The sequence below is a fragment of the Homalodisca vitripennis genome, chromosome 1, assembly GCF_021130785.1.
Source record: "Homalodisca vitripennis isolate AUS2020 chromosome 1, UT_GWSS_2.1, whole genome shotgun sequence".
NCBI classification, from domain to species: domain Eukaryota; kingdom Metazoa; phylum Arthropoda; class Insecta; order Hemiptera; family Cicadellidae; genus Homalodisca; species Homalodisca vitripennis.
Window position 1 is genome coordinate 147676093 of NC_060207.1, and position 12479 is coordinate 147688571.

Here is a 12479-nt window from a genome sequence, read left to right on the forward strand (position 1 = left end):
CGAAATAACGGTATGTTGGAGAGAAGGAGGCCACTCTGTTCCTATCTTCTATTTGTATTTAGGATATACATACGTACATATCATAAATATAAAAAGAGTCGACTTTTACGAGCACTAACGTGATCTGGGCTAGAGTTTAGGGGTAGGGTACGATAAGCGGATCTAGTTTTTGACGTGACAACGTCTTAAATTAGGTTGCGGCTCGGAGTCGCTCATGAAAAAGTGTAACGCCCGGTAACGTTACGATGCCCGTCCAGTGGGTCCGCCGCACGGGATCCGCAAGGGATAAAGCAGATAACTGTGGGTCCGCCGCACGGGATAAAGCAGATAACTATGTTTATTCGTGAAAATGTGGAGTGCTTAGATTCGTCATTTACAACAACTACAACAATAAAGGTAAATAATTGTACACTGATATTTCACTATCGTAAACTATGATTGATTGATTAATTGTTAGATTGACACAAAAGTTGAGAAACTGAGTTTATAGGTTATGTCATACTATTGACAAATTAATGTTGATAGTGTTAAGTAAATTATTAGTTTAAATCACTCTGCAATCAATCGTAATTCAGTCGATTGAGAAGAAACAGCGCGTATTGCTAGTCAAACATTTAAAATAACAAATTATAACCTCTACCTGTCATAACAGTGCGACCAAACAAACGAACTAAACCGACCAATCACCACGCGCGGAGTTAGAATTTAACTGTGTTTAGCAAGAATTTCAAATTCCAATTTTAGTAAATGTTTTATTCAACTTTACCATTTACAATAACAAATTTTAATTAATTTCAAATTATGTACAATGTTTTAGTAAACAAAATATATTTCTATAGTTAAAATTTGTGCAATTCTTATTTTCATTCAATTCCTTGTTCCTATTGTGCAATAATATTCATATCAATAAATATTCTACCGAGAAAAAGACGTTGTCACGTAAAATCTTCGCCCGTAAAACCGACTTTACAGGCAACCATAATGTTTTTTACTATAAAATTAATATCTCCGGGTGATAATAAATTAAAACGGGAAACAAAATTAAGTCGGAACCAGTACTTTTTTTAAAATGAAACTGGTAAACGATATTACTTAATTATAACCATCGATACTAATTGATTATTTTGAACAATAATTAACGTAAATAATTTATATTAACAGCTGGAAACACTTTCAAATAATACACGTAAGGTAATTTTTCAATTTTACATAAGTAACATTTTGATTATTACAATGGCAGTCAATTTTAGAAAACTACTCGACATTGCTTTGAAAGATTATGACAAGTTTTTCGTGGTTTCAACATGTGAAACTCGTACCAAAATACCCATTATGTGAAACTTCTGGGAAAGAAACAAATGTAACTGTGAGAGGAGCAAATATGGTCCTCTTCAGTTTTCCTAATTTTGGTTGTAATAATTTGTTTGATCACTGTTTAATATTAAATTCACATTTTAATTTAAAACATGTTTGTTATTGAGGACTATAGATACTTTTATATCGATTGATAGTCTAGGATTTGAGATGCGAATATTAGGTATCGATGATTACATTCTTCGATATAAAAAAACCGGGTCCGCTTATCGTACCCTATCCGAATTTAGGAGGTACTATCTCGTGACGTTTTTCTTTTTTCGCCAGAAGTGCGGGGTGACGCCGAAGACCACCGTAGCCCTCACCATCGGTGCCACCCCGAACTTCTATCGAGTAGTAGTATCAAACTACAAGCTCAGATCACGTGAGCGCTCATATCTTTATGTTTGGTACTACTAATAACATATTTATGAAAACACAAACCTACGGTACTTTTATTGCGTAATAACAAGAAGTAAATAGGGACATAGTGTCCCACATCTCACCAACAATGCCTCCACCATTAAAGCCTGTTCGTTCTAAAAAGGTAGATTTTTAAGTTTATATGAAGAAAAGTATTCCAACAATAGAGGCCTCTGGATAATATCCAAGTACAAATAATTGTAATACTTTGTGGATTCTTTCACGTTGACTTTTACTTTGTCTCTATCATTTTAGCAGGTTTTTTCTTGTAAACATATAATCTTTTAGGCGTATCTAAAAATTTATACACGGTTAGTCTTACAAAATTTGAATGTTGCAGCAGGCTCTTACTATTTTTAGTTAGTTTGTTTTTTACATTAAATGAAGTATACAAAGCTTTCCTTTTGTAAAATAAAATAACGAAAGCACACTCATGACATCCAATTATTGTGCTAATTAATGTAGTAAGTGTAAAAGTATTTTTCGTTGTACCACGCCAGGTTGTGCTCTCCAAGTCGAAGGACTTAGCGAACTGAGCACATGGAGCAAAGCGAAACTTCTACGCGTGTAACTGTTAAAATGGCCTAAACAGTTTCAGTACAAGATCTGTGATGTAATGCATTCAAACTTACACTGTATCAATATTACATTATAATTTTTAAATTATTGTATACTGTTTTGATCCGCAGATATAGTGATAATATATATTCAGTATAACTGATCGAGGTTTTGGTTTCGATCTTATAAGTTTAGTTTAAAATATCTCAAATACTTTCATATATGTCAATCACAAATAATATTTACTCCTCTCCAACAACTAAAGGAAAGAACCCTGCAATACACGAAGCGAAAGGCATTCTGGGACTGCTAATTACGGTGCAGTGAAGTTTTATCATAATCTCCCTTCATGGCCGTCAGAGAAATATTGTTTTTTGGTGAAGTTTCATTAGTTTCCTTATGTGGTTTGTGCGTCGTGTAGTATCTTGTGTGGTCTTAGGGTTCTGGTGATTAGTTGTGTTTAAGTTATAATTCAGGCCAAACCAATGTTTAGTGGAACCGTGCGAGTGAAAATATGCGAAGCTTGCGGGTTGAGACCTACAGATTTTCAAAAACGACACAACATGATGACGTTTGGAAAACCAGAAGACCAACCCATAGATCCGTATGTATCAATCGATGTCGACGAAAACCATTTGGATAGGTCTTCAACAAAGCCAAAAACGTTTGACCCTGTTTGGAATGAAAATTTTAGCCACGAAGTTCAGAATGCTGAAAGTTTGCAGTTGACAGTATTTCATGATGCCGCCATCCCACCAGACGATTTTGTTGCGAATTGCAGTATTACTTTTGAAGAATTACTGCAAAAAGACAAGGATACAAATGATTTTTGGGTAAGTAAAATAAGCAGCCTAAAATATACTTTAAATCTTAGCCTATCCCATTTTTGTCCATCCAGTCCAAATGTTCCTATTCTCATGTCCTAATAGGCCATATAAACTTAGTATTTTTACATTTTGAACAGATTTTTAAGTTCTGAATTTTAGTGTTGTGTTTTCTGTATATCTTATTTTACCAGAGTATTTGGCACTTCATAGTTACTAATCTAATCTTATGACAGAAAAGAATTTTGTATTTAAGTTATAAGTTAGGCTATATAGTATAGGCTATAGGTTTTGGACATGCAATCTTTTGAACTAAAAAGATTTCAAAACTTGTAGTGTATACATATTGGAAAAAGGAACATCTTTTTAATCCCCCACTCATAATCCGATTCCTGTGCAGTCCCCTAGTTTGTTGATGTTAAGTGGGCATAGGGTTAAATTGGGATTATTATTAGCCTGCTGTAAACATTGATATTTTTGATTATTTACACTATTGAACAATAAATCCAAAATATCAAATCAAGTTACGTTATATGTGTTACATGTTATAATAGCCTGTAGTTTTAATCTATAATAATTTAAATAGTTAATTAAACGATGAAGTAAAAAACTATCTCTGTGTATTTATGAAATTTAAAACAAAACTGTAAAACTTAAGCTATTTATCTTACTATTTTGAAGGATAAACATGTCTGGCAGCTGTGAAACATGATCGTCGTATTTGAAGCTATTATTGAAATACCATACAAATGATATTATTTAGTTTTAAAATTAGTTTTAAATAATATTGTTATGTAAATACATTGAAAGAGCCTGTATTAGTAATTGTAAATATTTCTAATTTTATCCTTAAATCTTGATAAACTGTAGGCTGTTACCCATTTGTTGCTGATCAGTGGGTTGCAGTATAATAAGCGGCCACCATGGCAAATGCATCTTGAACTAAATTGTCAGAAATACCTAAACTATTGAATGCAAAAACATTCTTATTTTGTTATTTACAATTAGGTAATGCCAGCTTTTTCTGATGTATTATGTGCTATTGTTTAAAATTATCAATAAATCAAAGTAAAATCATTTAGGTCTATGTGGTATGTTAGTGTGCCTTCAAATATTCTACAATGATGACGAAAATGCTTTATTTGTGTCTCAAGTTGTCACACATGTTTCAGTGAGATCTAGTTAATAAGATAAGTTGCCCTGTAGGGGTGAAAAATCCTCCTGAAAGAGAAGATTTCTTCTTCCTACTCTAGACTTAAAATACTGATATCTTCACCAAAATATTACTGAAAATCCTTGAAAATAACAGTAAAAATGTTATTTTGGTCTTGAAATTTTGTCCTACCTAAGTAACTACCTTACTGCCAGGCCTACCCAAGAGATCATCACCCTACCTGAGTGCTAAAAGTTTTACTTGAGAAAGATAAGCCTTGTAACTTCAGAGTCAACTAATACTAACTTTTATTTAATTAATATTGCTCTTCTAGTTACTTCTTAAAATTTCACTTAGAAAAGAAAAATGCTACGTGGGTCTTGTTAACAGTTAGGCATTCTTCAAAAGTACTAATCTAAAAATAGGCTGTGTGTCTAAATATTTCTTTGTCTACCTCACATTATGGTATTTGTAGTTTTCTACAAGTAAAATGCTTGGAAAGTTAAAATAGAAAAGAAAAAAATCAGGAATACTAAGCTGCAGAAAGCCATAACAATTAAAAAATATGTAGAAAAAGAAATTAGTAGTTGAACAATCTGACAGTAATGCTTTTGATAACAGTGTGAGTTGTTTACTTGCTGCTTAACACCAGGAGGGAAAAGAAAGGATAATAATTAAATATCTTACATGAACTTCAGAAGTGCTAGTTGGTAATTTGTTTCCGAAATTATATAAATTTTTTTAGATGTCACAGTAGAAACTAAATAACCTAATTTGAAATTTTGTGTAATTCATAATGGGTAACGATTTATTAATAAAGATTATTAGTTAATATTGAATAATTTGAGATTTTAAATAGTATTAAATTTTTTATTGGTTCTTTGATCGATGAATTAGCCATGTTCCACTACACATGTATGTGTGTGTGTGCGCGTGCATGCGCGCGCGATGTGAACATGTACGTGCTTGCGCAACGAATGGACTTACTGTAAAAAAACATTAAATTATTACCTGATAGGTGGATCATGAAGGTTCGCTCTATGTGAATAGGACTGCTGCGACCAAGGTATCGTATAAGTGTATAGGGAGGCAAATACACTGATAAGGTAGGAAAATATGAAATATTTTGTTGAAAATTAAGTTATCAATGGAATTGTAATAAAAATTGCAAAACAATTAATATCTCGTAAATGTTTTACAACTATACTGGTATTTTTGTTATTTGCCTTTCAAAAGTTTTAACAGGCACCATTTTGTTAATAATCCAGCAAATAATACAATTATATTATTGAGTTTTCCTCTTATATGTCATAACTTATCTACAAAGTTCGGTGTCTCTAGTGTTATTAATCCTATAGAGCCAATTTTTTAGTAAAAAAATCCAAAATGGTTGCTTGCGACTAAACGATACATTTCCCTACCTATGTTTATAGGACATTTTTTGTTTGGAATTATGAGCACTATCCGCTACAGAAATTTGTGTTACCCTTTTGTGAACACCCTGTATATATCATAATGCATATTACATTTGAGATATACTTTCTTAATCTATATTTCAATGCAATTGCCATTCAAATTGAGGCAATTATCATATTGTGATGCAGTTTTTTTCAATTCTGACTTTCAAAAAATTTGGCACCTGAGATCATAACCACTGGTTAACACCAAAATAAAATTGGGCGTAACTATCGAAGTGCTGCATTGTTAGTCATGATTACCCAATCAGGTACAATTGGCTATGTGTGGACATGCATTGTTGTGAAGAAACATTTTTGGAGCTCAGTTTTCCCCGACACTTGTTTTGTGTTGCCTGTCTTTATTTCTACAGTGTTTCAATATACTTTTCTACATAGATTGTCGAGCCTTGTTCAAGGAAATCAACAAGAATCGCACCCTTATTGGCCAAGGAAAGTCCCATAATCTTTCTCACTGATATTTTTTACTTTTGTATTTTTTTTAAAGAAAATGTATATTCCCAGTCCATAGGCTGCCTTTTCATCTTACAATTAATATGCTTCACCTATGTTTCATCACCAGTTACAATATGATCAAGATTTCATTACAATGTTTATTGTAGTCTTTAAGAAAATTCAGTGATACCTTTATTTTTGTTGTCTTCTGTTAGGATTGTTAGAGAACCTATCTGGTACGAAATTCCAAAAATCTTTACAGAAAACCACAAAAACAAAGGATTGCTGCATAACTAAATGTTTTTTTAATTGAGCTTACAAGCTTCTCCACAATTTTATAAACTCAAATTCGTGAAATTTGGGAGAATTGTTCTGAAAATTCAGTGATCTTTAGACAGTTTAGTTTTAAAATTTATTTTCAACATCAAGTCTTAGGTACCCAGGTTAGGCTTAGTAAGTTATTGTAATACTCGTCTTAAACATTGGTAATTTTTCTGTAGGCATTTATTAAATTAAAACTTGTTTTTACTTATTATACCATTCCCATAAACTTAACAAAGTTGGCAATGATGTCAATCAGTTTTTTTATTTTAACCAACAAAAACTTAATTACTGGGAGCATTTCGCAATCGTTGGACATTTTTATTGCAGCTGAAATTTATATTGCAGTGCACATTTAAACTAAACACAGTGAGAAAAATTTGTGAGATACAGGCAGCCCACTACTACAGCTCGATGCGTACTGAGCATAGGAATCTTTTCTCCAAGATGGCTACGCTTGAAGTGTTCACTCCGGTTGAGCTTAGGAGTGAATATAATTCATCATCTGATTGCTCACTAAGTCTTAGTGGAGATAACAGAGTTGTGAATTTATTCTTAACTTATTTTAAACTTGTTGGCAGTGAACCAGTCTTTAGCCAACTTCAAAATATTGTCTGAGTCTCTTCTTAGCTGTTGAAGATTGTTTCCTATTATGAGCAGGATTGTATGCCCAATTAAGTTCAAATCATTAATAATCACTGAGAAGAATAATGGTCCAAAGACAGAGCCCTGTGCATCCCGTAACAGTTATTAAACCAGATGAGACATTGTTTACAGAGCAGATTGTTTTCTGTTTACTAAATAGCTAGTGAGGCATTTCAGAACTGTTCCTACAACTCCATACTTTTTAATTTGATTATTAAAATGTCATATTGGACCACTTTGAACACGTTGCATTCTTTGGTCATACTGGCTGAGCAAAATCTATGCTTTATGCTCAAAAGCTTATGTTACCGAATACATCAGACTAAGTAGTGCTGTGGTTGTAAGAGTGCTTCAGAAATAATTTCGAACATATCATCATGGAAATTGCTTTCCAGATTTAGGGCACTAATCTCAAGTCATGTCCCCTCGAAAGAGGGGGATGCCAACTCTGAACCATCCTCTCCAGTCAAAGCAGGCAGGGGTGGCACACCCTTTTGTTGAGGCTAGCAAGAACCTCTAAGGTTAGGGCAGTGAGTTCCATGAACTCCAACAGTCATCTCTCTCAGTAGACTATCCTATTGAATTGCCCTTGCACCCCAGAATCTCGACATTTGCAGTTAGTGATGTGCCACTAAAGGAGATGCATAAGGTTGCCCAGATTTAAGTGACACATCAGGTTTTTTCTGTGCCCAGTGATAGGTTCAACTGTAAGGTATAAACCAGCCAAATGTGATCCCTGCTGGGTAGTCTTAAAATTTTTTGATAGTATAGAAATCCATATAGGATATAGTACAAAAATGGATATATGACTGAACTTCAGCAATAATGCTGTGTCTCCCTTTTCTGAAAAGTTATTGTTTCAGTGATCTTTATAATATCAGAAATGGGACCATTATTTAAACAGAGATTTGCCAATGTTGTAAGAAGAATTACAATTAAATAAATGATCACCTTCAAAAGAAAACGAAAAGGATGTTAATTTTAAAAACTTGAAATTCTTCACTATATTTAGTACTTTTTTTAAGATTAATATCTTTCCAATTTTTCATATATCACCATTTGAGATAAGCCATTTAGTGAGGCTACAGGATCAGGCCTTTAAATACATAGCTTAGCAACTACATTTGAGGTGATATTAGCAAAATAGTAGTTTGTCATCTGGACAAGCCAGAATCTTAGGTCTTGTATTCTGCTGATGACGGTTTACTAATTCACATGCTGCCTTATGCTGCCTTATATTAATTTGGGACTTTTAGATCAAATTTGCATTGTGATGCTTTTTGTTTCTTCTTCATTTTCGCACTGATTTACATACTTTTTAATGTACCTGTTTATGAGATTTTACTAGCCATATTGTATTTATCATTGACCAAGAAATAATAAGACTATATTCTGGCAAACTCCTCTATGTACCATGACATATACTCATGTCCGTATTTAGTAATTGTGCATCCCTGTGCCATTAGTCGTTTACCTGTCACCCTTATATTACTGTAACACATATATTAATGTTCACTCCACATATAACAGATCAAGCTTTGATTTAGAACACATTTAACATAATTTTACTTCATGGTTTTTTATAAATAATAATTACATTTCTTCAATAATCTATTATTAGTTCTAAAGTTTGCATAATAAAACATGGAAATAAAAATCAGGATTTTGAATTAGTACTATTTATTTCCATAAGATTATAGACAGCAATAGCAACAATTACAGTGAAAAAAATAGTTGCATGTAAAGTCTTTCTTTGAATTTAAAAATTTACCTTAAGCTTATTTAAGTAAGAATTTATTCTTTTATGCCTCTAGGCAAAATCATCAATATTACATCATCAAAATTTAGACGGTTTGTTATGGCTGATTCAATGTAAAGCACTACTGTACAAACAGATTAAGTATTAAGTAAAAGTAAGTAAGTATTGTATTAATGTTAAATATTTGAAAATGGTTTCTCAGAAAACAATTTATTTTTAAACCTGCCATTCCAAAGCTCTCTTGAGAAATGGTCAAATAGATGAGAACAACAGTTATAACTTTTTGAAATCCTGGACACAAGCAGGTCGTGCACGATCGTTGTAACCCTGCCCTCATCTGTCTGGTAATTTGCATGTGTCAATAAAATCTCTTCAGTGAAACCGGTGATAAAAAACTTAAATTTTGAATAGAGGTTTACAAAATTACATGTGTAAGTTAACGTATTAAACTTCTGAAATATGAATATGGTTAGTTTGGTTGTAAATTGCTAAAAACCTATACCTTTTTTCATCATTATTGAAGTGTTGCACAGAATGGCACGTGCCTAAATACAGACCTACTTGTACTTTGTGTACCTTGGACACCTTGTAAGGGTGATTATGTCTGGGCTTATATTTGGAAACAGACATAAGTTTAAACTATTGAAAAAACAAAAACAAACTGAAAGCTTTTTCAATGGTAAGTTATCTCAGTATCTGGTAACAAATTTCTCTCTAATAAAGTAGTCATCATAACATGTATAATCTAGTCTTTTCTTATCCGTTTTTACCTTTATGATCACAGCCCCATTGTCAGCAAGAACTGGTTCTGTAATATCTACTTCATAATCCCTGGGAGTTTTTTGTAACTACCATGACCAGAGATATGGTACTACGGGAAGGTAGCCTAGAAGCAATGAACCGACCTTAGCAGTGCAGAAGATTTGTAAATACAGCTTCCTCTTTTGAAGGATGTTCTAAATGCACATTGGTAACTAGTTACAACAATTTTTTTCACTTTCAATTTGTGAGGATAATTAAACATGAATCAAGTAAGTCAATGTCACTGCTTGGAAATCTATACAATGAGAGAAGAATCAGTGATCTAAGAAATCCAAGGGGGTTAACTCAGCATAAAACCTTCCTAAATCCAATGATGTGCAGTTAAATTTCTTAAAATAATAAATTGCCACTGTCCCTCTTCTGAACGAGCTGGGGTAAATAGAACTTGTAAAAGCTACGATTTTAGCTGATTTTAGACTGTAACTTCTATCTGTAGCCAATGCTCATATACACCCAGGACATCACATTTATTTGTATTTTTTCCTGTGAATAGAGAAAACAGGTCACCTTTGTTCCTTAAATATACTGTATTTGTGGACACTTTGTATATAGTTTTAATGTTATTGTATTGAACAAATCAATACAATTAGCAATTGTTCGTTTATTGAATAAATCATTAAATTATGTTAAAAATAAAACGTTATTGTGTAGATCATTATCAATATGCTTCAAAAGCTTGGCTCTAATTGCAAGTACTTATTGGGAAGGTGAGGAAAATAACTCTTGTGCCTATAAATACAATATGTAATTCCTTTGGGCTTTGTGAATAAACTGAACATGAACACAAGAAGAATGTTAATTAGTGGAAAGGATTTTTTTACCATTTAGTCTCATGGACTTTTGCCAGAGATCTACTAACTTTTTAATCATATCAAAAATGAAAAGGAACACTCAAATCGCACATTGAATAACTTTTTCTAGTAGAAGTATTTTGTAAATTAGTTTGTTTCTTCCATTTGTAACAATTCCTGTCGGTAATAGCTATGTACTATAGCATGAGATGTATCATAGAGTTTTAGTGGCTGAAGTAGATTGATGAAACAACAGTTAGGTCAGAGTTAAGATATCTTTATTCAGTATTTATAATATTGAACAATGAATAATGTCATTTACATAATAAAAATTACTTATGGCATTTCTTATGTTTGGGATATTGTCTTGACTGTGCATGAGAATATTCCTATTTCTGTCCTTCTTTAATTCAATTTCTTCTACTTAAAGCCCACAAATTGGCTAGTTTACAAAGCCTTCGTTAATCCTTTAGTATTTCAAATTTAAATTGTCGTCCATTGAATCGTAAGATGACAATTTAGTCAAATTATTATTACATTTTTTGAGTAGCAATAGCCTAATTTAGTTTTGATAAACATTGAACCACAAAAAGTACTTGTTCCACCGGGACTCGAATCCGGATCTCTCACTTGCCAGGAGAGTGTGCTACCACTGCACCACTGAATGTTTTATATATATATAAACAGGCATCTGTGTGGTATTTATAATTTCAGATTTATGAGTGTTGAGTTGTCCATGTAAGGAAAGTTTAATTGTCAATGAATGTATTAATACAGTGAAGGTTGGATATGTGATTTCTGCTTTCTCTAACCCTCCTTGAGGCAGTCATTTCATTCTTTATTGGCAGTCCCTTTTTGATAGTTTTGTGAGAATCTAATTAAAAAAATACAAAAGATATAAACTTATATGTTGTATACAGTTGTTTACAGAAAGAAATAATACATTTTACTACGTAAAAATAATGCGTCATTAAAAAATATACATTCTTTTTTTGTTTGTTTATGAATTTATATATAAAAAAAATACAAATAAAAACACATGTTTTATATAGTTTTGTATCAATGAATTGTCAGATATTTACATTTGACATTTTTCCAAACGTTTATACTAATAAACTTAGTAAATATGCTAATCTAAATGAAAAGTCCTGTTTAGATTTAGTGTTAAAAATATTCATAACTGTAATTTTAGTTAAATGCCATTTTATCAAATAAATGTTATTCACATGCACTACAGCACTAGTCATAGATTAAACTACAACATTAAATTATGATATTACATTATAAATTACCGAATAAACATAATGCAACTAATGTCTGCTATGCAAACAAACAAGCGATCTGTCAGAATAGTGGACTCGCAAATCAAATTCGTGTTTCAACAGGTAAAACCAAGTTGTATCATACTATAAAATCAACAAAGAAGAAAAAGATAGCTAAAGTTCTTCTCTTCTAAAGTTTCAAGTTGTGTTTCAATAAAGTTCATACATTCATATTTCACACTATAAAAACTCAAAGGGTCATCACTTGTTCTCCAGGTGGATAACTGTTGATTGCCAGATTGAAGTGCTTTTTACTTGGCGGATAATGTGTAGATTACCACAAAGAGGGCTAAAGTATTAAATATGATCTGACTAACACACTCATTATGATAGGTTAACTGGTCTAATACATGGGTAACAAACAGTTGTTACATATTCAGAAAAAGGAGTGACACAAAGATGGAATTTAATGGACAGGACCAACTTTCAATAGTCAATGAATTGCCTCTATAAACCCAAAGAGCTACTAAGTGTTGTAATGTAAGGGGTTTGTTCACTAATACTAATTTTATCAATACTGTATGTGTTTGGTGGTATCTTCTAACATGTGTTGCACCATGATTGGGTACTTCATTCCTCATTCGACAGGTTCCTTCGC

The 12479-nt window shown here is 32.3% G+C and overlaps 1 protein-coding gene across 2 annotated transcripts in view; it reads left to right on the forward strand.

Moving 5' to 3' along the window:
- Positions 1–2648: 2648 nt before the first annotated feature.
- The window catches only part of LOC124373655 (protein kinase C), a 59031-nt gene continuing 49200 nt past the window's right edge, over positions 2649–12479 (forward strand). The window contains exon 1 of one of the 2 annotated variants that reach the window (XM_046832010.1): positions 2649–3167. In XM_046832010.1, coding sequence (XP_046687966.1) covers positions 2820–3167 — 348 coding nt within the window. In that variant the 5' untranslated portion in view covers positions 2649–2819. The remainder of the gene's footprint in view (positions 3168–12479) is intronic. The other variant, XM_046832016.1, reaches the window with a different exon arrangement.